Genomic DNA, 27,533 nt, shown 5'->3' with positions numbered 1-27,533 from the left:
TGACGACCTGATGAAAATGTGCAGTGAGACTCCTAGAAATCATTTTTTAAATTTAAATTCAATAAATTAACATATAGTGTATTATTAGTTTCTGAAGTAGAGTTAAATGATTCATCAGTTGTATATAACATCCAGTGCTGGGACACCTGGGTGGCTCAGTGGTGATCCTGGGGTCCTGGGATTGAGTCTGGCATCAAGGTCCCCGCAGGGAGCCTGCTTCTCCCTCTGCCTGTGCCTCTGCCTCTCTCTGTGTGTCTTTCATGATTAAATAAATAAAATCTTTAAAAAAAAAAAAAAAAAAAAAAACAGTGCTCAGCACATCATGTGCCCTCCTGAATGCCTGTCATCCAGTTACCCCATCCCCCCAGCAACCCTGTTTGTTTCTTGTGGTTAAGAGTCTCTTATGGTTTATCTCCCTCTATGATTTCATCTTTGTTTTATTTTTCCCTCCCTTCCCATATGATCCTCTGTTTTGTTTCTTAAATTCTTTTTTTTTTTTAAGATTTTATTTATTCATGAGAGACACAGAGAGAGAGGCAGAAACATAGGCAGAAGGAGAAACAGGCTCTATGCAGGGAGCCTGATGTGGGACTCGATCCCTGCCACCTAAGATCACGCCCTGAGCCAAAGGCAGACACTCAACCACTGAGCCACCCAGGCGTCCCTGTTTCTTAAATTCTACATATGAGTGAGATCACATAACTGTCTTTCTCTGTGTGACTTATTTCACTTAGCATAATATCCTCTAGTTCCATCCATATCGTTGCAAATGGCAAGACTTCTTTTTTTTTTTTTTTTTTTTGATGGCTGAGTAGTGGTCCGTTGTGTATATACCACATCTTCTTTATCCATTCATCTAGGATCATCAATGGACATCTAGGCTCTTTCCATAGTTTGGTTATTGTGGACATTGTTGCTACAAACATTGGGGTGCAGGTGCCCCTTTGGATCATTACATTTGTATCTTTACGGGTAATACTAGTAGTGCAATTGCTGGGTCATAAGATAGCTCTATTTTTACCTTTTTGAGGAAACCCTGTTCCTCAGTGGCTGCACCAGCTTGCATTCCAAACCAACAGTGTAAGAGGGTTCTTCTTTCTCCAAATTCTCACCAACATCTGTTGTTTCTTGACTTGTTCATTTTAGCCATTCTGACTGGTGTGAGGTGGTATCTCATTGTAATTTTGATTTGTATTTCCCTGACGTTGAGCATTTTGTTATGTGAGATTCCCAGGAATCTACTCCTGTATTTCTCTGAGAAGCAGTTGTTCAGTATTTGCTAATTCAGTGCTCATGGCTACTTCAGAGAACATAAAAACCACAAAACAAACAACAACAATGACAACAACAAAAACCTGTGTTATATTTAGCAACTGGGTTTGGGATGATTGGAGTAGAGAACTGAAACACTTATTGAAACTCAAATTATGGGGCGCCTGGGTGGCTAAGTTGGTTAAGCATCTATCTTCAGCTTGGGTCATGATTCCAGGGTCCTGAGATCTGCTTTGCCCTCTCGCTCTGCCCCTCCCCTCCACTCATGCTCTCTTTCAAATAAATAAATAAATAAATAAAATCTTTAAAAGAAACTCAAATTGTCTCATGTTGGCCAGGCCAAGTAGGTCAGCTGGGGTTCCCCAGAAGCAGCTCCTGAGCCAGAACCGTATGCGAGGCTCCATGGAGGAGTGTTCCCTGCAGATCCACCTGTACAGGAGCAAGTAAAGCAGAATTGGCCAATGGGAGAAGCTACAGTGCATGTGCCACTGAGGTCTCAGCTGATCCTCCAAGAACCCCTTCCAAGTTGTCCCCAAGTAAGGGAAGAAGGCTGGACCTTTCTGTCCCTGTGTGCCAAGTATCTGCCAAGGGCTACATCCTATAAAACGATGGAATCCCGAGCAGTGCATTAGTTCCTGTGATTACATGCAGCTTTTGTGAGGGTTGCCGCTGAGGCGGTATTTCCAGGAGCTAGGGAATTATGTGATTACCCTGCCAGGGGGATTTGGTGGCAACACCACATGTCCCTCCAGGGTACCCCTTCCGGTTGGCTCCTGAGCCCTTCTGACATGATCCTGGCCACTTGGATGCCTTCCTTGCTACCTGGTACGACATGACATTTTTGTCTCATCTGACACATTTCCTGTTCCACAGCTGGATATTTCTCAAACTGTTTTCCCAAGAGGCCCTGATTTCTTTTGGTGGGAAAATGTATTTCACAACTGCCATCTGGGCCCTAGGAATACTTGTTGCTATGTGTCACTTGCTTCTTATGACTCGAAACCCCCAGCGCTTTTTTTGTTTGTTTGTTTCTCTTTAAAGTCTAATATATTTAGGAGAACTCACTGCCTACCCCTCAACCTCCTCCTCTGCCTGTGTCATCTATTTCTTTCAGAGGGGGCAGCCTGGGTGGTTCAGTGGTTTGGTGCCGCCTTCAGCCAGGGTGTGATCTTGGAGACTGGGGATCAAGTCCCACATCAGCCTCCCTGCATGGAACCTGCTTCTCCCTCTTGCCTGTGTCTCTGCCTCTCTCTCTCTCTCTCTCTCTCTCTCTCTCTCTCTGTCTCTCATGAATATATTCTTTCAGAGGGTGCTTCTGCCCAGCCACACACTCCTGACCTGAGGATCACCCTATCAACCGGCCCTCATCTCCTTTGTGGCCAAGCCCGGTGCCTGACTCACAAAAGGTATTCCATGAATATTAGTTGTGAAGACTAAAAGTGCTTACCACTCACTTGGCAGTTGGTGTCCTGCTTGCTGAGAGGCTTTGCCTAGCTTTTCTGGTAGCCAGAGGCTTATCCTCAGTAAGTAAAACCGCTCAACTAAATTCCTGTCTCCGCCCCCACCCGCAGCAAGAAACACATTCTAATATCAGCATGCCACAGGGCATCCCATCTGGACCCTACCCCAGAGCTGGCCACTGTTCCTCCAGCCAGGGCTGTGACTCCTGGCTATCTAGTTGTGGGATTTCCTCTTTGCCCAGTTATCCTGGAAATGAAAAGAGGGACAGAACAATGCCGGGAGGGCACTGGGAGAGAGGAGTAAGGGGATAAAAGAGACTGGAGGATTCACGTATCTGTTTCATTCATTTGCCAAATATTTCCTCAAGTCTTGCTCTGTTCCAAGCCTGGAGCTGCAGGGTGGAAGGCAGAGATGAGTAGTGAAGAGTCCCCTGACCTTGAGGAACTAAATGTCACCCAGAGGAAGCAAGAGTAAGGAACCGATGCAAGACCATGAGGAGCCTAGAGTACATGTCACAGCCTAGGGGACACTCTGGGGAGGATTGAATGCCTGTATTGGGTCTTAACCAAGGAAGAAGAAGAGACAAGGAAATGAAGCCACACCCACATTCCCAGTGGGGAACCTCACAGGAAAGAACCAGTTGGTTTAAAAGAAAGGGACAGGTCAGAGTGGGATGTAGTAGGACTTGAAGCTCCAAGTCGGCCCAAGTGCACATTTCTGTAAAAGGATAGTACTGGCTAGCATTCACCGAGTTTAGCTGTAACCAGCTGGAGTTTGCAAAGCCAAGTGTCCCCTCCTGGGGGGCCTCCTTCAAACAGCAGGTGGAACTATCCCAGACTGCTTGCTGACGTCTTTGATAACTGGGAGCCTAGCACTGACCACGGAAGGTTGGGTGGGCAAGAGATAGAGGCTGGGGGAAGATCAGCAGCCAGTACCGCTGACTATGGGACACTAGATCTGGTCATTGGGAAAAAAGAAACTGTAGACACACATAGAGCCAGGCCCTCCCACCTACCCTCCCTTTGTGGGGAGCTCTTTGGGCTCAAGGTGTCTTGACACCCAGCCCATGGTATATCCTTAAGGCATGTGTTACAGGGCAGCAAGAAGAGGCAGGAGGGCATGTGAGTGTGCCATGCCCCAGTCTCTGTCCTCTTGCTCCCCCTGCTCCTGACTACAGAGGCTGCCAAACTCAGCTACAGCACGTCCAGCCATAGAGATGTTGTTGGCTCTAATAGGAGGGCAGGCAGCAGGATCCACTGGCTAAAACCATCCATCAGACTTACATCAAGGCAGACAAGCTCCTCACCTCTGACTCTTCTAGAGTTTACTGGACACCATGAAGTGTTTTCTAAGCTACATTGAAAACTAGTCTCTACAGAGTATGTTATATGCAACCCCACAATTTTCAGGAGACCAGAGCTTCAGAACAAATAAGAACACATTCCAAACATTTATTAGTTGACATCTAAGATCTCCACACTCCATCACTGCCTCCACACAACTTGGGGTGAGCCTGGATGTGGCCACTAGCTACTGAGGAAGGGGGGCCCCATCACGGGGCTGCCATCACAGAAGGCCTGTGTGCCACAGGCTGGCCACGCATAGGGGGATCCTTGCTGGGTACAGGGGAACTCCTCCCAGCCCCAGACACACCTGAGGCAGATGTGGAAACCCCAGGCCTCCCACCTCAGCAGGGACATGGTGATGCCTCCTCCCCTCTCTCTGCACCACCAGCAAGCTGACTGCTCTGACAGTCTCAGGTGACAGCCTGAGCCCACACCCAGCTCCAGTGCTGTCTCACTGCTCCTGAGATCTCTTCCGTGGTAGACGCTCTCCAAGATGGCAAGGACGCACTGGGGTCCGCCTCGCAGGCTGGCTTGCTCTCAGGCTGGCATGCTTGCACTCCCTCCTTCCAGGCAGGCAGGGCACAGCCAAGGTGTGGGTGTGGCCGAGGCAGGTGATTGGAGCATCAGGCTGGGGCACTTTCTGGGCTCTAGTCTTGCTGCCACCTTTTACTGTGTGGTCTTCCACAGGGTCAGTGGATGCCAACCAGAATTGTAGGAAGGAGCATTTGAGTAGGAGTGGGAGGTCAAGGAGGCCCAGTGAGAGATTCAGAAACAGGAGGGGAGTGGGCCAGGGTGATCATGGGGCCACCAGGATTCCCAGCGGCAGCACCAGGCACAGAAGTGGGAAGAAGCCTGCTGAGTCCCAAGAGCAAGCCTGACTCAAGTGATCAATGACCCAGTCCCTGTACAAACTAACTTCTGTATAAATTCCAGGATAATTTTTACGACCACAGCCAATGCCCCAACTCACAATCCCCACCTGGACCCATGTTTCATTAAATTCACAGGCCAGGGGCCCCCCAGAATCTCCCTGGAGAAAGAGAGAAAAAAAAAAAAGCAAACACAAGAATGAAAGAGAATTAGCATCAGAGCTAGCTGATCGCACTTCAAGGCTTGGGGAAATAGGCAAGCATGGGGCTTCCTCAGGACCTTCCCCCTCCCCAGGCACCCACCAGCCCTAGGTTTCTGGGAATATCAGACTTAAGGGTTGAAAGCTTTAACAAACAAAATTTATAGCCATATGCAAAACAATGGTGTACAAAAAATTGAATAATTGAATATAAGCAACAAAAATATATGTCCTCTGAGCTAATCATAATGAATCCAGTCTATATCTGAGTACACTGCCTGTCACCGAGAAGGGGCTCAAAAGTTGTGACTTGCAGTTTTGATATTTTCTGCTTGAATCTCCCCTCCTCTCCCAACCCCCCTCCAGGGAGCACCAGACCCTCCCACTGAAGGAGCCAGGCAGGCCAGCCCAGCTGGGCCTTGGCGGCTTGTCCCCTTGAGTCCCCTTGATGTGAATTAAGGGTGAACAGAACGGCCGGTGGATAACATAAGCCACGCTGCCTGTGAATGAGGACATTGTGAGAGAACAACAAAGCAGCAAGACAGCCAAGGGCCCATGAACTGACCTGGCAGGCATCCTTTCCTTGGACATTATAACCACACAGCATCCCTTTCTTGACTACGTCACTACTAGTTTCCAACTGTGTTTGGAGTATCTCATTACATCTCTCATAACGGATAATGTTTAGCTCGGCCTCCTGAAGTTCCTCTGTAGTTTCTTGAGATGAATCTGTAGAAATAATTTGGGAATAGGTGGATCTGCTTAATGGAAGAGAACAGGAGCCCCTGGCACCCACTCAGGGTCTCAATACAGTGTGTTCACATACAGACACCCCCTGAGGACAGGGAATATTGTTCCCGTTTGACACTGGAAGAAATGAGGCCCGAAGTTTATGTGGGGAGGGGAGGAGGTAGGAATCAAAAACCAAAGCAGGAGAAGGAAGCACAGATCAGGACAGGAAGAGGTGAGGCCTTACCAGCCCTGAGAAATCTCAACCAACTCTCTATCTCTCTGAGTATCCTTAGTAATCGTGACATCAGTGAAGTGACTTTACTTTTGAGCAAGATCATAAACTTGGACAAGTAGTGTTCGCAAAGATACCAAATTCCAACCTCTCCCCAGGGATAGGAGGCCCAACAACCTCACCAAGAGGAGTTCTCTGGGCTCTTTTCACTCACAGGAAGCTCCCCATCTACCAAGGCAAGGACTTCCAGTTTGGGACAGCTCCCGTTAGCAGGCAGATGAATACCAACACCCCCTGGGCTAAAATCCACCCTAGAGAGAACCCACTTTGCCAGGTCCTGAAATTCTAACTGAAATTTGTAACACTATCCAATTACTGCCTACCAGCATCTTCTGCACCCTCCTCCCTTATCCGCTTGCTACAAAATGGCCTCCCTGCCTCCTCTTTTAGCTTGTAGGGCTAGGCGCTCGGCAGCCTCTTGCCTGGCCTGAGCTCAGAGTCTTCCTTCAGTCTTACCTTTTTCGCTAAGCTTTCCCCATCCAGTCACCCAGCACTCTGTACCAGCTTGCACCAAGAATGCCTTTTCAGGGAGGCACACGGGATGGATGTGGGTGGAAAAATTCACAGGGAACTCAAGCAGAACGAGAGCAATATCATTCTCAATTAATCCAAGAGGATTGTAATCTTTGTGAATAACGATGTCCTGGACGGGGATCTTGACTGCCATATCGGAGGTATGCCTCATGTAGATGTCTCCCATCTTCACCGTGTATTCCACGTAGCTGCAGAGAGATCCTAGAGGCTCTCCACTCCCCCTCCGCCTCTTCTGGGCCTTCCCAGCCTGGGCCTACCTCCACCAACCACTTCCCTCCCTCCAAACCACATCTCATCCCCGGACCCTTGGCCAATCTGTCTAGTGGTGCTCCAGGTCTAGTTCCCTGGTGAGCAGGATCATGGGAACTTGTTAGAGATGCAGATGCTCAGATCCCACTCCTGCATCAGAAATGCGGGGGGTCGGGGACAGGCAATCTGTGTTTTAACGAGCTCTCTGCGGATCTTTCCAGGCTTATTAAAGTTGGAGACCACTGATCTAGCCACGTTGGTCCACTACACTCCGCTCTTCTTAAAGAATGCATCTCGACTGGCATCCCTCCCATTTCTTGCTGCTTGGCTTGAAGGTTAATCTGCACAAGCCTCAAACATGATTTGGGGTCTTGACTTTTTAGGCTACCAAGGGCCCTACCATCACCTACCTCTGACTGCAGGGTCAGAGCAGGGTCTATGACCCTCTTTTTCAGATGAGGAAGAGGAAGCTCAGTAAGGGGACAGGACCAGCCCCAGGTCACAGAGCCCCGGGCACTCACCCAAATATGCAGTGGGCCGCGGTCAGCACCCACCGACTGGCAATGAGGGAGGCTCCGCACATGTGCTTTTCATTGATCTGTAGGCTCACCTGCCAGGGCCACTTTCGCTCTGGAGCGGGCAATCCACCAATTATCCTCATAGACCTGTGGCCGCATCCTGGAGCGTCAGTGAAGGGAGGGGACATGAAAGGAAAGCCACTGACAGCACCAGCAGCAGCAGAGCGGGATGACAAGGCCATGTCCCCTCAGACGGCCCCTCCCAACCAGAGCAGCTCTGTTCCCCCTGAAGGCTCCTCAGAGAATGGCCACCTCCTCTCTGAGCTCAAGCGCAGGGCTGGGGCCACTTCCCCCCACCCCTGGGAAAAACCATCTCCCCACAAGACCCCCTCACCTCTCCCCCCTCCCCTCCCCTGGGAAACACCATCTCCTCACAAGACCCCCTCACCTCTCCCCCCGCCCCTCCCCTGGGAAAAACCATCTCCTCACAAGACCCCCTCACCTCTCCCCCCTCCCCTCCCCTGGGAAACACCATCTCCTCACAAGACCGCCTCACCTCCCCCCCCACCCCCGTCACCCCGGCCAGGGCTCTACGGCAGGGCCAGGCCCAGAAGCATCACCTGTAGTGAGCAGCGGCTTCGTTCGTGTTGGCTGTGCCTCGGTCACAGCCGCGTAGGAGCCAGAGGCACGTGGGGTGACCGGCACCACTTGCGGGGGTGTGGCAGCCTCGTGCGGCCTGGAGGTCGCCGGCGGCCCCGCAGCCCTCCACACGCTGGCGCCCGGGCCCTCAGGGCCGCCCCCCGGGGACGACGGGGCCGACGACGGGGAGGACGACGGGGAGGACGACGGGGAGGACGCCCCGAGCGGAGGCGGGAGGAGCAGGAGCCAGAGCAGGAGGCCCAGCGAGCGGCCGCCCGGGGACGCCATGGACCGCCCGCGCCTCGCCTCTGCCGCGCCCCCTCGCGGCGGCCCGCGGCCCTGCCCTCGCGTTGGCGGGAACTGCGGTCCCCGCGCGCCGGCTGCGGGCCGCGGAGTCACCCCCCAGGAGGCGCTCCGTCCCGCCCCAGCGCCTGGCCCGGCGTGCAGCGCGCCTCCCGGCTGTCGGGTCGGCCGGGGCGCGGGGGGGCGGGGGGTAAACGGGGGGACTCGAGCCCCCGGGCGGCCTTAGACGGGACGCTCACCCCTCCGCGGGGACGGAGCCCGCAGCCAAGTGCAAATGCAAACACCCTGAGCTATCACGACACACCGCACACACCGACGAAAACAAAGGATCGTGACAACCCCCGAATAGGACGGCCGCGGAGGCAGGGGTGCTGGACAGCTCAGACGCTGGGGCAGGAAAATAAACTATCACAGGCCCTCCGGAACACAGGCTGGCAGTTTTTCTTTCTTCTTTCTTCTTTTTTTTTTTTTTTTTTTTTTTTTTTTTGGCAGTTTCTTATAAAAACAAAATACGCAATTACCATACGACCCAGTCATTGCATTACTGGGAGTTTACCCCAGAGACATAAAGCTTTATGTATACACACACGCACACACACCTGTAGGAATGTTTTTAGCAGCTTTATTCCTTTTTTTTTTTTTTTTTTTTTTTTTTAGTATCTTTATTCTTAATAGCCAACATCTGGAAGCAGCCCTGTAGTAGAATACTGGCATCCCAAAGATGTCTGTATTCCAATCCCCGGAACCTGTGAATATGTTACCTTACAGGGCAAAAGGCATGTGAATAAATGAAAAGCCTTGAGCAGAGACATTATCCTGGAGTACACACACATAAAAGCGGCCACAGTGCTTTGCAGTTCCTCCTATCAAGAAACGAAGTCAGGCTGTGGTACAAGCAGCCCATCACCCGGGCTGTATGACCCAGCCAACCTCATGGTGCTAGAGTTTGCTGTGGCAAAATGAAAATGCTGTAAGGAGTCTCTGCTATGCCCTAATTAGTGAGTCACAGTATAGACTCCTCCAGGACTGAAGCAAGACCACACTGTCTGCAGCGAAGAAATTGTACAGTATTTGGAAAGCAGCTCCTAGCACACTACTGCACCCCAGAAAGACACTAAGTGCTGGACCAAGGGACATCAAGTAACTGAGAGTCCCATGCCTCCTATCGTAAAGGAGATACTCAGCCAGACTCACCAAGTCATAAACTCGGCTGGACAAAGCCATTCATCTTTCAATGGACACTTGGAATTGGATTGTTATGACAGGTCTTGAAGACACAAGTAAATTGCACAAAAATATTGGCCTTGACCTACTTACCACCTGCTTATATTGAATTAAAGTTTCTCCCTCAGTTCATACCCATGGCCTTATAAGGACTGTCCTAGGACCAGCTGATGAAAGAGGGAAAAATATAGGCCTGGTTCACAGATGGCCTCAAAATCTTGGTACTGGCTGAGAACAATCTGCTGTTGCACCAGAGACTCACTCAGGGGTGGCCCTGAAAGGCAGTGATGAGGAGAAATCCTCTGCATAGAGCTTCAAACAGTACACCTGGTCGTGAACTTGGTGTTAAAGGAGAAGTTGCCTGAATAAGAATATACATGGACCCCTAAGCAGTGATAAGTGGCTTGTCTGGTTGGTCAGGGGCTTAGAAAAAGCAAAACCCCACAATCTAGGGAAGAAGCACAAGAATGGACCTATGGGAGCAGAAACAAAGTGTGTAGCCTTTTCTATTCCATGCCAGTGCCCACCAGTGAGTAGCCACCACAGAGGAGGCACTCAACAACCAAGTGGATAAGATGACTCCTCCTCTAGGGATCAGCTAACACTTATCCTTGTCAACCTCCATTCTTGCAGTGTGTCCACAGAGTATTTGTGTTGGCAGGATTGGAGGCCATTCATTCACCCAATAAAGCAACATAGGCTTCCTCTTACCAAAGCTGATATAGCTACTACTGCTGCTGAATGTCCAATCTGTCAGCATCCAAGGTCAATGCCAACTCTCTGAAATGCTACATCCCTGAAGGAAACCAACCAGCTATTTGGTGGCAAGATTGTTATATCAACTTCTTTCCACCCTGCAAGGCTAACAGTTCATGCTTACTGGGATTAATGCATTTCAGTACTCTGTAGTACTATGTTATGTAGGATCCCATGATGACAAATCAGACACTCCATGCTGGCAAAGGCATTATAGGCAGACAATACTTTCCAACTTTCCAAATTAAATACTTTTGTGACAACAGCAGTGATATAAGTAAATGTGATTTTTTTAATGTTGTATAATGAAACATGTCAACATTTGGAAAACCACATAACTAAGTAGACCAATGTTTTCCAAAGATTTTACAAAATTATGTATGGCTAAAAGATCCATTCAAAGTGAAGGACCAGGGATCCCTGGGTGGTGCAGCGGTTTGGCGCCTGCCTTTGGCCCAGGGCGCAATCCTGGAGACCTGGGATTGAATCCCACGTCGGGCTCCCGGTGCATGGAGCCTGCTTCTCCCTCTGCCTATGTCTCTGCCTCTCTCTCTCTCTCTCTCTCTCTCTCTGTGACTACCATAAATGAATTTAAAAAAAAAAAGTGAAGGACCAATAGATTTTAATGGAATGAGTGCAAAAAGTTCAAAAAGGTTACTATTCTACATTGCAAGAAATTTTAAAACAGGAAATCTTTAATATTTCCTGACAACACTAGAATTTCTGGCCCACCTCATGTTTTTGTACAGACTTGTTTCCATCTGATACCATTTTCCTTCAACGTGAAGAACTTCAGAATCTCTTGAAGTCCAGGAAGGAATTCTCTCAGCTTTGGTTTTTAAAAGTCTTTACTTCAATTTCATATTTGAAAGATATTTTCATTTGAGGTAGAATTTTATGCTGACTTGCTTTATTTCTTTCAATACTTGAAGATGATCCTCTCTCTACTATCTTCCAACTTGCATTGTGTCTGGAGAGAAGTCTGCAATTGTTCCTATCTTAGTTTTTTTGTTTTTTGTGTGTTTTTTTGTTTTCAGATTTTTTTTTATGATTAAGTCATCTCTACAACTACTGTGGGGCTCAAACCCACAACCCCAAGATCAAGAGTCGCCTTCTCTACTAACCTAGCTGGCCAGGCACCCCTATAATTCTTATCTTTATTCCTCTGTATATGTCTTTTTTTAGCTGCTTTTTTTTTTAAGATTTTATTTATTTATTCATGAGAGACACACACAGAGAGAGGAAGAGACACAGGCAGAGGGAGAAGCAGGCTCCATGCAGGGAGCCCGACATGGGACTTGATCCTGGGTCTCCAGGATCACGCCCCTGGCCAAAGGCGGCGCTAAACCACTGAGCCACTGGGGCTACCCTTTCCCAGCTGCTTTTAAACTCCATCACTGAGTTTTGAATGACAATTCAATTATGTTCTGCAGTGTGGTTCTTTGTGTTTCCTTGGGGTACACTGTGCTAAACTAAACTAAAACCTGTGATTTTTAGTTTTTCTTCAAACTTGGAAATTTTTTCAGTAATTATTTGAATTATTTGAAAAGTTTTTGAAGAATATTATTTCTTCCGATATTTCTGCTTCATTTGTTTCCAGCCTTCTGTACTCCAATTTCTCACATAGAACCATTTGATATTGTTCCCATAGGTCAAATCATCAGGGTCTAGTAACTTTTTCAATATTTGTCTGTGCTTCAGTTTGGGTAGTTTATATTGCTGTGCCTTTGGTTTCACTGATATTTTCCTCTGCAGTACCTAATCTGGTTAAATTCACTGGTTAAACCCATCCAGTGAATTTTTCACTGCAGGTGCTGTATTTTCTAGCTCTAACACTTCCATTTAGCTCTCTTTATCTTCTCTTCTAGTCGCATTCACGTTTTCTTTGAAATCCTTGAGCAAATTTACAGTATTAATAGCAGGTATTTTATTTTTCTAAGATTTTATTATTTCTTTATTTGACAGAGAGAGTGTATACGCACATGAGCAGGGGGAAGAGCAGAGGGGGAAGGAGAGAATCTCAAACAGACTTCACACTGAGCCTGGAGTCCACCCTATGGCTCCATCCCATGACCCTGAGATTAGGACCTCAGCAGAAACCAAGAGTTGGACGTTTAACTGAATGAGCTATGCAGGCGCCCCAATAACAGGTGTTTTAAAATTCTTGTCTATTTCTGTATCTGTTTCTATTGACTGGCTTACTCTCAATTATAGGCCTAATAATTTTTAATGAATGCTGAACGCTATTAATGTTACACTGTTGACTATTTGAATTGTATTTCCTGTTTTTAAGGAGTGTGGAAATCTGGCAGGCAGCTAAATTACTTGCAGTTCACCCTTGGTCTGTTCAAAGTTTTTTTGTTTGTTTGTTTGTTTGTTTAAGATTTTATTCATTCATGAGAGACACAGAGAAGAGAGAGAGAAAGAGAGAGGCAGAGACACAGGCAGACAGAGAAGCAGGCCCTGTGCAGGGAGCCCCACGCGGACTTGATCCCAGGTCTCTAGGATCAGGCCCCAGGCCAAAGGAGGCACTAAATCGCTGAGCCACCCAGGCTGCCCTCAAAGTTGGTTTTTAAGCTCTGTTAGGATGAGTCTAGAATGGCCTTTATTGAGATCACCTCAATACTAAGGTGTGAGCCTTGTGGGGTCTCTACTGAATGCCTGAGTATTCAGTGAAGTCCTTCCTCTCTGGATGAATAAGACTTGAATCTCCCAGTACTGTGTGAGCTCTGTGAGTTGTCCATCTTATAGCACCCTGGCAATTGTTCCTGGCAATTGTTCTCTGCCTAGCCTCCTGGAAATTTAACCTATGTGTGTGTGGATTAGCATTCAGCCAAAGACCAAAGGGAGTGTTCTGCAGATTTCTGGAGTTATTTCTCTGCATCTCCATCCTATACAGCAGGGATCAAAAACTTTCTCTGTAAAAGACAGACAGTAAATATTTTAAGCTTTGCAGGCCCCACATGGACTCTGCCATATATTCTTTTTTTAAAAGCAACTCTTTAAAAATGTGTAAATCAGTCTTAGTCCTGTTCAAAAATAGGCTATATCTGGAATTGGCCCACAAAACAATGGTAACCCCTTCTCTACAATAGTCTGACCTGCAAACTCCAAATGTCCTGAGCCCCAGTCTTAGTTTAGTAATATCACTGTGTTCTGTTTGGGTTTCCCTTCTCTCTGCCATATGAAAACTGCCTCCACTTGGGAAGTCAGGACAATTATAGGGTTCATCTCACTTGTTCCTCTTCTCTCTACGGGTCATAGTCCTACATTGTCATACAATGCTAACTCTTAACAACTCTAATTTTCCAAGAAAGCAGAACAACTGTTTTCTATGTATACTGTTGATGTATTTTCACTTTTGATTATGAGTAACTCTGCTTCATTGTGTGTCTTTCGAATTACCTGTGTCATTTGCAAGAGTTATGACCTTGGATGTCAATCATTCATGTGTAAATGTATTCATTTTTATTTCTTAATTCATAATGCCAGTTTTCAAACTAATTTTACCAAACTGCACTCCCACTCATCATTATATGAGTCTTTCTATTAATCTCTAGTCTTCCCAACACTTATTGCCACAGTTCTGTTTTTTCCCACATGGTGGGCATAAAATTATATCTTGGTATGGTTTTAATTTGCATTTCCCTGGAGTATATTTTCAAATCTTTCATGGCCATTTGTGCTCTTTTTCTATAAAATGTTTGTAACATCTGCCCAATTTTATATTTGGATTGCTTTTGAAGTATTTCTTATTGAGATGTGTTCTTTTTAATTCATGCTAATCCTTTGTTGGTAATGTGTGCTCCAAATATCATTTCGCAATCATGATTTGTTTTTTCACTTTATTACATATTTTGATGAATAAAAGTTCTTAGTTTCAACATAGTCAGAAATAGCAATCTTTTTCTTTCTCATTTTTACTTTTTGTGTCTGCTTTTAAAAAGCCTTCCCTGAGTCTTCAAGATATGGCCCTGTATTTTCTCCTAAAAGTTTTAGAGTTTTGTTTTTCATGTTTTGTCTTTTATCCACCTATTTTTTGTTTATCATGAGATAGGAATTCAGTTTCATTTATTTTCCATTTAATCATTTATCTCAGCACCACGTACTGAATGGCCCATTATTATTAAATATTTTATTTATTTATGAGAGAAAGTGAACGAGAGAGAGAGAGAGAGAGAGAACACAAGTGGTGTTCTCTCTCCCCCACGGGTGGTGGGGAGGGGCAGAAGGAGAGGGAGGTGCAGACACCCTGTTGAGCAGGGAGCCTGATGTGGGGCTCTATCCCAGGACCCTGAGATCATGACCTGAGCAGAAGGTAGATGCTTAACCAGCTGAGCCACCTAGGGACCCCTATTATTTTTTTTATTAAAGTCTGGTTGACATATTCTTGATTACTAGAGATTCTGATCATCAGTATGTGATAGAATGCATTCTCCTACCTTGACTTCTTCATTAAGCTTTTGGCTATTCTTGGTACTCTCTATAGACCTCAGGGTAAGTTTGCCAAATTTTTGTTTAAACTGTTGAAAATTCTATTCAATGTGCATTAAATCTAAAGATCATTTTTGTGGAGAATTGCTATCTGTGTGGTATTGAGCCTTCTTATTCATGAATTTGGTATATCTTTATTTAGGTCTTCCTTCCCATCCTTCAATAAAATTTTATAAATTTTCCCACAAAGTCATGCACATCTCTCAAAAACGCAATTTTAGGGGAAGGCCAGGTGGCTCAGCAGTTTAGCGCTGCCTTCGGCCCAGGACGTGATCCTGGAGACCAGGGATTGAGTCCCATGTCAGGCTCCCTACATGGAGCCTGCTTCTCCCTCTGCCTATGTCTCTGCCTCTCTCTCTCTCTCTCTCTCACTCTTTCTCTGTGTCTCTCATGAATGAATAAATAAAATCTTCTAAAAAATGCAATTTTACATTATTCTTCTATTTAACAATCTTATCAAATTATTTTATCAATTTTGATCATTTGTAGATTCTTTAGAGTTTTCTATATTGAAACAACCAGATCATGTACAAATAATTATGTCTTTTCTATAGTGTATATATCCTCCTTGTTCTTTTTGATAAGTTCTCTCATTCTGTTGGGGTTAGTCTTTTTTTTTTTAAGAAAAACCTACAAATTAGAAATTATTATTGTTTTATACAGTCATGATTTTAGATATTTGTTATTACTTGTTTCTTTACTCACTATATTCGTTAGGGTACAGGCTAAAGTGTGGATATCTCTGTCCACAAATATCCCAAAATACAGTGGTTAAAAAAGAGAGTTTATTTCTCTCTTACTTAGCAGTCCAAATGTAAGTGGCCAAGTCCAGTTCTGCCACCCTTAACATGGGCACACATCTCTGCATCCAAGATGGCACCTCCATCTTTCTCATCTTCTTCCCCTTTAGAAAGGGGATAGGACCAAAAAGCATATTTATGTCCCTTTCAAGGGCATTGCCACAACAGCACACTACTGCTACTTACATCTAATTGAACATAAGTTAAAGACATGGTCACACTGAGCTCGAAGGGAACTGAGAAAGATAGTTCTTAAGTAGGTAGCCACCCAGATCACCTGGGATCCATTTTACCTGTCTGGTGTACCTCTCTCCCAGCTACTCTGGATATTGCTACTAGGAATTCATACCTGCATCCTTTTTAGGAGGCTTACCCGTGAGCACATGGAGTGACATTACAGAAGATGACTAGGAGTTGCATTCTTACTTCCCATCCTTCCAGTCAGCCTATAGCAAATGACGACATACTGGTGCAGGGCACAAAACTCAGCTCCCTTGGCTTAAGTCTGGATGAATTTTGTAACGTAGACTCCAGGATCATGCTGAGCCTAGACTTCACCTATAATCACATTCTTATTAAACTTCTTACCTTTCCTATCCTGCTTCCCTCACATCCATACAGGTTTTTCCTGAAAATGACTCTCTTAATAGGTTACTTGAACATGAATCCCTGTCCTGAGATTTGCTGGTAGAGAAATAACCCAGTAAATGCTAGAGCTGGCCTGTCCTAGCTCATGAAAGCCAATTATTAATTGTCAGGAATTTTATGAGCTGGCTGTTAAACATAGTCATTATTAAATTTTAAATTATAAAGCCTGTAATTAAAGTACACTAAAAACAAAGGTAATAAATATTCAAAAATAAATAAATAAATAAATAAATAAATAAATAAATAAATATTCAAAATTCATTACTTCCTAGTTATTTTCCTGAATTTTCTGATTACCTGTGCTCATGAGGCTGGATCAAGAGCCATATACTATAGCTATATGGCAAAACTTCTATCTAATAGTATACATCTCTTCCCAACTCCAGATTCAGTAATGTCATGTTGGGAGCTTGAAATAATCCATGGTGGAAGTGTTTACACCATAGAAATCTGAAAGTGTTAATAATTAGGGCTTTTTTCCCCCTTGCAGAGCTGCTTGCTAAATATCTGCTGGCACAACATTAGAATGACCTAAGATATCAGGTCATTGCATAAGACATGTATTATGCAAGAAGAAGAGAATGGACATTGGGGCCAAACTAGATTGTGTCACATTAACCTATTTTTTTTAACTGAGGAAAAATTTGCAAACAGTTAAATATATAGACCTTAAGTGCACAATCTAATGTTTTAGTAAATATATAGATCCACATAACCACCCCTTCAATCAAGCTATAAACCATTTCAAAACCCCAGAAAGTGCCTTTGTGTCCTCTTCAAATCCGTCATAAGCAACCACTGATTACCTATTGTGCCTGTTTGGTCTTCATATAAATGGGATCAGAAATCTGTACTCTTTGTGTCTGACGTCTTTCACTCAGCATAATGTTTTTGAATTTCTACTCACGTTCTTATGTCTATTAGTAGTTTATTCTTTTTGTTGCCAAGTAGTATTTTCATTGATTATCATTTTATCTGTTGACAGTCACTTGAGTTGTTTCCAGATTCTGGCTATTATGAATAAAGATGCCATGAACACCATATGTAAGCCTCTGAGTGGACACTTCTGCTATTTACCTCCAGTCTGTAGTTTTGATTTTCCCTTTCTTAACAGTGTCTTTCAAAGAGAGAATATAGGGATGCCTGGGTAGCTCAGTGGTTGAGTGTCTGCCTTCAGTTCAGGGCATGATCCTGGAGTCCTGGGATGGAGTCCCATATGGCTCCCTGCATGGAGCCTGCTTCTCCCACTGCCTCTGTGTGTGTGTGTGTGTGTGTGTGTGTATCTCCCATGATTAAATAAATAAAATCTTAAAGAAAAAGAGAATATTTTCATTTTGATGAAATCCAATCATTTATTTTCTTGTATAGTTCATGCTGTTTGTGTCCTATATAAAGAATCTTTGCCAACTCAAGGGTCACAGAGACTTTTCCCCCTTTTTTTAGGAGTTTTCTAGATGTAGGTTTTACATTTAGTTCTATAATCCACTTTAAGTTAATTTTTACATCTAATGCAAAGATTGAGGGGTATGGCTTGGTTTGATTTTGCATAAGAATATCCCATTGTTCCAGTATCATTTATTTAAAAGACTATCCTTTTTTACATTGAATTGCCTTGGCACCTTTGTTGAAAACAATGGGCCATATATGTGTGGATCTATTTCTAGACTCTTTATCTTATACCACTGATCTATATGTCTGCCCTTATGCCAATACCATAAGGTATTGATTACTACCCTTTTATGGTAAGTCCTGAAGTACAGTAGTTCTTTCTTTTGGTTATTCTACATCCTTTGCTTTTCTGCGTACATTTTAGAATCAGCTTGTCAATCTCTACACAAAGCTCCACCTTGAAAAACATGAAAAAATTGGGAGGTGTAATGTTATTGAATTTCAAGACTAACTATAAAAGCTACAGTACTAGAACACTGTAAAGTTTGCATAAGAATATACAGATAAACTGGTGTGCCTGGGTGGCTCAGTGGTTTAAATGTCTGCCTTCAGCTCAGGTCCTGGGATCAAGCCCCACATCGGGCTCCCTGCTCAGTGGAGTCTGCTTCTCCCTCTCCCTCTGCTGCTCCCCCCACTCAGTGTGCGCGCTCTCTCTCTCTCTCTCTCTCTCTCCCCCTCTCTCTCAAATAAATAAATAAATAAATCTTTAGGGAAAAAAAGGACAAATAGATAAGGAACTGAACAGAGAATCCATAAATAGATGCATGTAATATGCTGTCAATTTTTGATGAAGTACCAATGCAAATCAATGTGAAAATAAATGTATTTTCAATAAATGGCCCAAGAACTGGATAACATTAAAGATATGGAAAAATATACTTTGGTCCCTAGATCTCATACCATGCCCCCAAATTAATTTGCAGACCATAGACCTAAATGTAAAAGCTAAAGTTGTAAAGCTTCTGAGAAAAAAATAGAAGAAAATTTTTCATAGCCCCCAGCTAAAAAGTGAATAAAGTAGGTCACAAACTTAGGATTCTACTCAGAATACAAGACTACTTAGAAGTCAGCAATAAAAAAATAAGCATCCTAATTAAAGATACACAAAAGACCTGAAAACATACTTCATAGAAGATATGCTTATGACCAATAGCACATAAAAATGTGCTCAATATCATTAGTTACAGGGAAACACAAATTAAAACCCCAATGAGGTACCATTTCATACCTATTAGAATTGGACAAAAAAAGCCTGAGGACTGATGAGGATGTGGATCAACTGGAACTCTCATTTATTGTTGGGAATAGCAAAAAACAGTACAAATAATCTAGAAAACTCTGGAAATTTCTGATAACGTTAACCATACGTCAATTTCATGAGCCAGCAGTTCTGGTCCTAGGTTTATTCCCAAAAGAAGTGAAACTATATAGATACAAAGAAGTCTTATACTAAAATGTTTATTACCAGCTTCATTCCTAATGAAGCCCCAAACTGTAAACAACCCAAATGTCCATCAATAGGAGAATAAACCAACTGGAATATTCATACAAGAATATTACTATTTACCCATAAAAAGGAATGAACTAGGGGCACCTGGGTGGCTCAATCAGTTAAGCACCTGCCTTAGGCTCAGGTCATGATCTCAGGATCCTGGGATTAAGCCCCATATCAGGCTCCTTGCTCAGCAGGGAGTCTCCTTCTCCCTCTTCCTCTGCCCATCTCCCTGCTCATTCTCATTCTCTCTCTCTCTCAAATAAATAAAATAATAAAAAAAATTTAAAGGAACGAACTACTAATAACACATAACACACAGCAACATGGATGAACCTCTAAAACAACATGTAGAAGGTAAGCCAGACACAAAAGCACTTACTATATTACATTAATATGAGGTTCAATAACGGGTGCCTGGGTGGCTGTCGGTAAGCATCCAACTCTTGATTTCCACTCCGGTTATTACCTCAGTGTCGAGAGATCAAGCCAAGCATCAGCTTCTATACTCAGTGGGAAATCTGCTTAAGATTCTCTCTCTCCCCCTCTCCCTCTGCCCCTCTACCTCTTCCCTCTCTAAAAAGAAAAAAAAAATTTAGTCTAAATAAATGACTTTTAAAACTTACATTTATAAGAATCCAGAAACAAAGTTCCACATGATACCCACTGCATTGGGTAGAATGAGGTTTTTCTATGAGTAACTGAGACCTGATACAACAATGGCTTAAATAAAAAAAAAAAGAATTTCTTTCTCTGCTGCATGTAATGAGCTGTGATAACAGTCCTACAAATTCCAAGGAGCCAAGTTCCTTCAAAATTCCTGCTCCGCACCCTCAGCATGTTCCTTGTGTCTTGAGATTTGGTTTGGGAAATGTAGAGATTTCCCAAATCCAAATTTGGTTTGGGAAATGTGTAGAGATTACTTAAAAAACTTGTCTGCTCAAGCCCTGGTCACTGTGTACACATTTCAGCCAGGAGAGAAGAAAGAGATCTGAAGATGACTTTGTCCTCCATTAAGGACATTTCCCCAAATTCACACTCAACATTTCAGTTTTTATTGGCCAGAACTTAGTGCCATACTTAGATGTGCAGGACTTGGAAATACAGTCTTTATTCTGATCAGCTATATGCTCAGAAGAAAAGGGATGAAAAATGTCAGAAGTGTACAGTTTTAGATCTTTACCCCAGTCCATTTCTTTATTCACCCAAATATTCATGGGCACTTACTTCTCACGTGTAAAATGCACTAATCCTCTCCTAAAAGAAAATAACCTCAAAGTTTCAAGAACAGAGAAGGAAATCGGGAGCAGTGAAGTGAGTGCTCCACATGGTAATAGATGGCTACTCTGTGACAATAGGCTAATGAGAGAAATGAGCCAGCACAGACACAGTAAGCACTCAACCTGTCCTCTCCCTGAGCCTCAGCCTGGTGTTCTTCATGGTCAGGTCAAGGCAGTCTGGTGCACAAGGCTCCACATAACAGACAGGCAGGAAGTAAGGCTTGCAGTTTGGAGGCAATGCCCTGACCTCCCTCTCGTTCCACTCTCTCTCACTTCCTCCTCCCCAGATGCAATGGCTACGAAGGGAACGGGAACTCAGGTACAAAGCTCCCTGCAGAGATGCTGGTGGCCCTGGGGGGCATAGCAGCAGGATCTAAGTGCTAAGACCATCTGTCCAACTCACATCAGAGTAGATGAGGGCCTCCCCTCTCACTCTAGAGTTTAAAAAGCATCACGAACACATTCTTAAGTTAAATGTGAGAAAAATTTATCAGTGTCCCCCACCCCTGGTCAGGAGAGATACAGAACACACAGGTGACAATCCAAACATTTATTAGTTGGCATCTAAGATCTCCACACTCCATCACTGCCTCCACACAACTTGGGGTGAGCCTGGATGTGGCCACTAGCTACTGAGGAAGGGGGCCCCCATCACGGGGCTGCCATCACAGAGGGCCCAGTGTGCCACAGGCTGGCCACGCACAGGGGGATTCTTGCTGGGTACAGGGGAACTCCTCCCAGCCTCAGACACACCCGAGGCAGATGTGGAAATCCCAGGCCTCCCACCTCAGCAGGGACATGGTGACACCTCTCTCTCTGCACCAGCAGCAAGCTGACTGCTCTGACAGAGTCTCAGGTGACAGCCTGAGCCCACACCCAGCTCCAGTGCTGTCTCACTGCTCCTGAGGTCTCTTCTGTGGTAGAGGCTCTCCAAGATGGCAAGGACGCACCGGGGTCTGCCTCGCAGGCTGGCTGGCTCTCAGGCTGGCATGCTTGCACTCCCTCCTTCCAGGCAGGCAGAGCACAGCCAAGGTGTGGGTGTGGCCAAGGCAGGTGACTGGAGCATCAGGCTGGGGCACTTTCTGGGCTCCAGTCTTGCTGCCACCTTCTACTGTGTGGTCCTCTACAGGGTCAGTGGATGCCAACCAGAATTGCAGGAAGGGGCTTTTTTTTTTTTTTTTTTAAGATTTTATTTGTTCATGAGAGACATAGTGAGAGAGGCAGATACATAGGCAGAGGGAGAAGCAGGTTCCCTGCAGGGAGCCTGATGCAGGACTCAATCCTGGGACCCCGGGATCACACCCTGAGCCAAAGGCAGATGCTCAACCACTGAGCCACCCAGGCTCAGGAAAGGGCATTTGAGTAGGAGCAGGAGGTCAGAGGAGAGGCCAGGCCCGGTATGAGACTCAGAAACAGGGGAGTGGGCGAGGGTGATCACGGGGCCATCAGGATGCCCAGCGGCAGCACCAGGCACAGAAGTGGGATGAGTAACACCACTGAATACAAAGAGGCAGCCTGGTTCATCACGTTAACTATCCACTCAGCATAGGAAGCAATGTCCGTATAAACTCCAGGCACATTTCTACGACCACAGCCAAAGCCCCAGCTCACGATTCCCACCTGGACCCATGTGTCCTGAAATTTACAGACCAGAGGGCCCCCAGAATCTCCCTGGAGAAAGAGAAAGAAACAAATGCAGGAATGGAAGACCATCCACGTGAGAGCAAGCTGGCTACACTGTAAGGCACTGGGCAGTCAGGCACATGGGGACCTTCCCCAGGGACCTACCAGGCCCACCCTTCTGTGAATACGGAGAACTGAGAATTGAAAAGTTAATGGGCAGGGGTGCCTGGATGGCTCATTGGGTAGAGCATACAACTCCTGATCTCGAAGTTGTAAGTTTGAGCCCAACACTGAGTGTAGAGATTACTTAAAAATAAAATTGTAAAAAAAAGAAAGAAAAGTTAATGGGAAAACTTTAACATCCTCAGGACGATATTATGAATGACTGGTCATTTCCCAAACCATAGTGGGGGTTAAACATTTTGAATACCACCTCTGCATCAGAACCCCCAAAATCCATACATCTAGCTTAAAGTTTCTCTAGAACTCTTAACTCATATATTCCCTCCATATTTGACACTCCACTCCCAGACATCCCATACACACCCATCTCATGCAGAACATTGCATGTCCTCTCCCAGATCTGCTCTGGTGCCCCCACTCTGCACCACCCAACTCAGACAGAAACAGAGAGCCCTCCTGACCTGCCCCTCACCCCCACCCTCCCAGCAGTCAGTGACTCAACCTCAGGTACACCCTCTTTACCCCCTAACCACCCCAGGTCCTACTCAGAACTCAGCAGCATTGCCTAGACGATGGAAACAAACACCTAGCCTGCATTCCTGCCTGGGCGGCATCAAGAAACTCAGCCCAGCGCTCCAGGCCACACATACTCCCACTCCAGGCCTCTTCCCTGGCCCTGTTGGTCACCTCACTGCTCCAGACCTGGAAGACGTGCCCTAAACGTGACAGGTTCCCTCGCACACCTCGGAGCTGCTGTACATACGGCTCCCTCTCCCTATAAGGCTCTTCTCCTCTTTCCAAGAAATCCAAATACTCATCCTCTGAGCCCCAGCCCAAATGCCCCCTCCTCCAGAAGGCACTCAGTGCAGGAGTCCTGCAGGCACGCACAGGGGGACCCCGAGCGAACACCTTCAGACCTCACCTCATGTATGACAGGTATGATATCTGTGGGGCGGGGTTATGACTGGGGGGTTAACAGAGCTAATGGGGACAGACGCTCCCACTGGTCACACGGGAGTGTGACATGGGAGGAACCCAATGAAAGGAACTCAGAGTGTTAGCATTACCCACTCCCTGACTTCCCCCCATTTTGGCAGTGTCCCCAGGCAGCAAGGGCCGCTCCCTTTTGAAGGAACAGGCCAGGCCAGCTCAGGGGAGCAATGAGTGGTTCCCCCGAGTGAGAGGAGGTGACAGATGAACCAGGCCCTGGCACTCAGGAATGAGGAGACTTTGAGGGGACATCCTCAATGTGGAGGTAGAAAGGGGTCTGTGAAGTTACCTGACAAGAATCCTTGCCTGCTGCTTTATAGCCACAAATCATGCCTTCCAGTACTACAGTCTTATTTGTTGTCATGGCTTTCTGAATCATCTCGTTACACCTCTTGTGGTGGATGATGTCTTGGTCGACCTCTTGGAGAATATGTGCAACAAGTTTGCTGCCTGCAAGTAAAGAGGCTCAGCAGTGGCTGGTTCTGCACCAGTGGACAGGAAGCCCCTACACACCTAGAATCCCCTTTGAAAAAGACAGGGCAGTGGGGACTGTCCCCATTTGACACTGGAGGAAACTGAGGCCCAAAGTTGACATGGGGAGGAAAGGTGGTAGGAACTAAGACAGGCTGAAGACGAACCAGTCTAGATGGGAAGAAGGCAAGGCCTTATCAGCCTGAGAAATGATAATCAAGCATCTGTTACCCTGTATCAATAGTAATAGTGACAGGGATCCCGTGCGTCAGTAACATATCTTTACTTTAGAGCAGGACCACAGACTCTGGAATGGGTAGTGCCCCAAAGTTACCAATCCAGTCTCTGCCCAGAAATAGAAGGCCCTACAGGGATCCCCTACAGGAATCATCTGGCTCTGCCTATACCCAAAGGGACACGAAGCTCCCTGACAACCAAGGCCAGTACTTTCAGAGAGGAACACTTCTGACTGGAAGACAATTCGTCACTTACTGAGCAGAAACCCACCTTGGAGAGAACTCCAAAGCCTCTGGCTCTGTCCCCAGGGAACCTAAAAATATCCCTAAGCCAGCCAGGCACGGTGCCACACAAATGTGCAGAAACAGACTTTCAGCCAGGTATTTCTTCTCCTCCTGAGAGCAATTCCAGTTCCCAGGACCCATGCCTTTCCTAAACACCTACTGTGAAATGTTTCTGTTACAACAAAAGACCTCAACCAATTTCTAGGCTCACGCCAACCAGGAGCTATTACTCTGACTGTTACCAACCTGTGGCCCCATTCCCCCTCTGCCAGGCAGTCCATCCACCTCCCCGTCCCTCTCTTTAGCCTTTTTGTTTCAGGGATAGGGCTGCCTCCCACTTCCTGAGCGTGCGACCTGCCTCACAGTCTCACCATATTCTTCTTGTCTGCCCCATCCAGTCACCCAGCATGTGGTCCCAGCTTCCACCTGGAAAGTCTTCTGAGGAATGCATATAGGCTGTATGGTCATGCTGAAGTTTACAGGGTAGAGCAGCTGCAGAAGGGCAAGGTCCTTCTGAATGGTTCCAACTACTGAGAGCTGAGGGTGGACAATGACGTTTCGGATAGGGACCACCACACTTGTGTTTTCTTTATGGATACTTCGGTCTCCCATCTTGACAGTGTAGCTAAGATGGCTGTGGGAGAGAAGATATGCCCTTTATGGAGACCTTGAGAAGCAACCCTCATGCCTTTTTACACACATTGCAGATGCTTCCCAATCTGGCCCTGACCTCCCTCATCTCTCTTTCTACCACCCCATCTCTAAAAATCCTTGCTTCACACCTCTCAAAACTTGTTTGCTCACCCATACAATTGGTTTGGTTCACCAAATTAGTATTCCTAGTAATACCAGGAATTAGTATACCTAGTAATACCAGTGCAAACTCTTGTTTTTTAGTGTGTGGGCTTTGGCTGGACTAGGTTGGTTGGTTGGGTGGATTGGGTTGGGGTGGGTTGGTTGGTGTGTGTTGGGTTGGTTGGGTTGGTTGGTTGGGTGGACTGGGTTGGGTTGGGTTGGGTTAGTTGGGGTTGGATTGGGCTGAGTTGGTTGGGTTAGGTGGGGTTGGATTAGGCTGGGTTAGTTGGTTGGATTGGGTTGGGATGGGCTGGGTTTGGGTTTTATCAAGTTTCCAGGGCAACAGAACCTAATGGGTATTAGAGGAGAGCAGAGCTGGCTTCAGAACTCAGTATCCACTCGTCACCCTCACCTTAAAATACAGTGGCCCGCAGTCAGCACCCACTGCTGTGTGATGAGGGAGCCTCCACACACGTGTTTCTGGTTGATCCTTAGGCTCACCTGCCAGGGCCACTTCGCTTCTTCGGCTGCCTCTCCGCCCAAGATTTTCGCAGTGACTTGGCCACACCCTGGGGTGAGAACAGCATGGGAGGAAGGACCTCAAAGAAACAGGGCCTGCTCCCGAGAGCCCGGGCTCCCCCGGGGAAGCACCAGGGGCTCCTCGGACAGCCGGGAAGGCTACGGCCTCTCAGACTCCGGGGCAGCGCTGCCAAGTCCCCAGGCCCTGTACCCGCAGACCCCCAAGGCCGCGTGGGCCCGTTCCTCAGAGCCCCGGGGCGGGGGGCAGGACGGGGCCGGCGGGAGAGGGCCTCTGGCTCCCCCAGTCTCCCCGGCCTCAGCCCCGCTCCGGGCTCCCAACGCCAAACGTCACCTGGGACCAACTCCACCAACTGGGAGAGTATGGCCGCCTCGCGCGGCCTGGAGGTCGCCGGCGGCCCCGTAGCCCTCCACACGCTGGCGCCCGGGCCCTCAGGGCCGCCCCCCGGGGACGACGGGGCCGACGACGGGGCGGACGACGGGGCGGACGACGGGGAGGACGACGGGGCGGACGACGGGGCGGACGACGGGGCCGACGACGGGGCCGACGACGGGGAGGACGACGGGGAGGACGCCCCGAGCGGAAGCGGGAGGAGCAGCAGCCAGAGCAGGAGGCGCAGCGAGCGGCCGCCCGGGGACGCCATGGGCCGCCCGCGCCTCGCCTCGCCTCGCCTCTGCGCGCCCCTCGCCGCTGCAGGCTGACGGTCCGCGCAGGCGCGTGAGCGGTGGAAGAGGCGCGCTCCCTGCGCTCCCCGCCCCCGGGCCCGAGTGCGAAACCCCGAGCCCTGGCTTCCCCCGGGTCCGTCTCCACCGCGAGTCCCACGAACTCCGCGCGGGCCGGAGGGGTCGGGGTGCTTCTGAGGACAACCGCCCTTGATAGGGACCTTCCAGTTCCAGGGACCCCTTTGCCAAAGAGAAGCAATACAGTATATCCGCCCTCGCCTTCTGTTGTTTATCTAACCTGCAAATATTAAGAATGTATGCATTACGTAAAATGCTTGATTATATATTTTTGGGTTTTTAAATTAAAGACTTGTAAAACACACACACACACACAAAAATATATGGCCCCCATACCCCCCACCCCTACCGCACCCCGCAAGGAGCCTTAATGCTCCATGATGGGTCCTCGGCTCAGGGCTTCATTCACCAGAACAAGGTTTTGGGGTGGGGGGTGCTATACAAATTAAGTAGTTGAGACAAAGGAGTAGGCTGCTGTTCTCAGTGACAGTGGCACCTTAAAATATTAGCCACCACCAAAGATACCCACAAGTCAGTCCATTCTTCTTAGCACTTGGTCCCTGGCATCCGTCCTGGTGGCGGGTCCTTTGTCTTTGTGGCCTGAACGCTTCTGCTAGGCCTCTGCGTCTCTGGGCTTCAGCATCCCTGTTGAGGTCGAGGAGAAAACAGCAATCCTAGCTTCTGAATTGCAGCACTTCCCACTTTTCCCTGGCCAAAAACAGGACAGCCAGTCACAGTGTTTTTCAGGGATGTGGATACTCCCCTCGCAATTTATTTGTCAACATCCTGGTGAAGGGATTATTCTCTAAGGCCTTCTTGGAGGTCAGAGAAATAAGGGAGTAGGTCATACATCATGAATCCATTCTAATATTCTCCACTCTCTCTTTGCATTCCTTTCTCTATGTTAAACCAAGGAATTTTCTGGCATATCAAGTTCCTTTAGTGTGGTCCACCATTGAGTGGAAAACAGCCAGTATGTAGAATCTACAACATATAGAATCATGCTCACCCTGCCTGAACCAGCAAACTGAATTTAGGATTTCTGGTTAAGTGTAATCCTGATAAATGTGGCCTCAGGCCTCCCCAACCAAGCAAGAGTTCTCAGAATCCAATC

General features: G+C 46.8%; 2 protein-coding genes across 3 annotated transcripts; both read right to left on the bottom strand.

The window, feature by feature from the left end:
- Window positions 1-4,164: 4,164 nt before the first annotated feature.
- On the bottom strand, window positions 4,165-8,434 carry LOC100684662 (serine protease 44). 2 transcript variants are annotated; one of them, XM_038565287.1, is made up of 5 exons: window positions 8,094-8,434; window positions 7,477-7,633; window positions 6,629-6,894; window positions 5,714-5,877; window positions 4,165-5,109 (listed from the first exon to the last, which is right to left on the bottom strand). In XM_038565287.1, the coding sequence occupies exons 1-5, from the start codon at window positions 8,398-8,400 to the stop codon at window positions 4,876-4,878; spliced, it is 1,128 nt and encodes a 375-aa protein (XP_038421215.1). In that variant the 5' UTR covers window positions 8,401-8,434; the 3' UTR covers window positions 4,165-4,875. The 2 variants fall into 2 exon arrangements, with proteins under 2 accessions (XP_038421215.1, XP_038421214.1); XM_038565286.1 differs by lacking the exon at window positions 4,165-5,109 and having other exon boundaries at window positions 5,118-5,877.
- Window positions 8,435-21,093: 12,659 nt separating this feature from the next.
- LOC609264 (putative serine protease 42) lies at window positions 21,094-26,337 on the bottom strand. The gene is made up of 5 exons (XM_038566644.1): window positions 26,013-26,337; window positions 25,554-25,710; window positions 24,718-24,980; window positions 23,644-23,804; window positions 21,094-22,229 (listed from the first exon to the last, which is right to left on the bottom strand). Exons 1-5 carry the CDS (start codon window positions 26,320-26,322, stop codon window positions 21,993-21,995), a joined length of 1,128 nt encoding a protein of 375 aa, XP_038422572.1. The 5' UTR covers window positions 26,323-26,337; the 3' UTR covers window positions 21,094-21,992.
- Between the last annotated feature and the right edge of the window lie 1,196 nt (window positions 26,338-27,533).

Source organism: Canis lupus, chromosome 20 (genome assembly GCF_011100685.1).
Source record: "Canis lupus familiaris isolate Mischka breed German Shepherd chromosome 20, alternate assembly UU_Cfam_GSD_1.0, whole genome shotgun sequence".
Taxonomy (NCBI): domain Eukaryota; kingdom Metazoa; phylum Chordata; class Mammalia; order Carnivora; family Canidae; genus Canis; species Canis lupus.
The sequence above is the reverse complement of the archived record's forward strand: the minus strand, read 5'-3'. Positions and strand labels throughout refer to the sequence as shown.

Excerpts from the sequence above, each read along its gene's own strand:
- LOC100684662 (XM_038565286.1), bottom strand. The coding sequence starts at position 8,400 with ATGGCGTCCCCGGGCGGCCGCTCGCTGGGCCTCCTGCTCTGGCTCCTG. Across the intron at positions 7,634-8,093 it reads GAAGCCGCTGCTCACTACAG|GATGCGGCCACAGGTCTATG; the intron begins GTGATGCTTCTG and ends CTGACGCTCCAG. Across the intron at positions 5,878-6,628 it reads GGGAAAGCTTAGCGAAAAAG|ATTCATCTCAAGAAACTACA; the intron begins GTAAGACTGAAG and ends TTATTTCTACAG.
- LOC609264 (XM_038566644.1), bottom strand. The coding sequence starts at position 26,322 with ATGGCGTCCCCGGGCGGCCGCTCGCTGCGCCTCCTGCTCTGGCTGCTG. Across the intron at positions 24,981-25,553 it reads GCGGGCCACTGTATTTTAAG|CCATCTTAGCTACACTGTCA; the intron begins GTGAGGGTGACG and ends TCTCTCCCACAG. Across the intron at positions 22,230-23,643 it reads CAGGCAAGGATTCTTGTCAG|GGAGATTCTGGGGGCCCTCT; the intron begins GTAACTTCACAG and ends CTCTTTCTCCAG.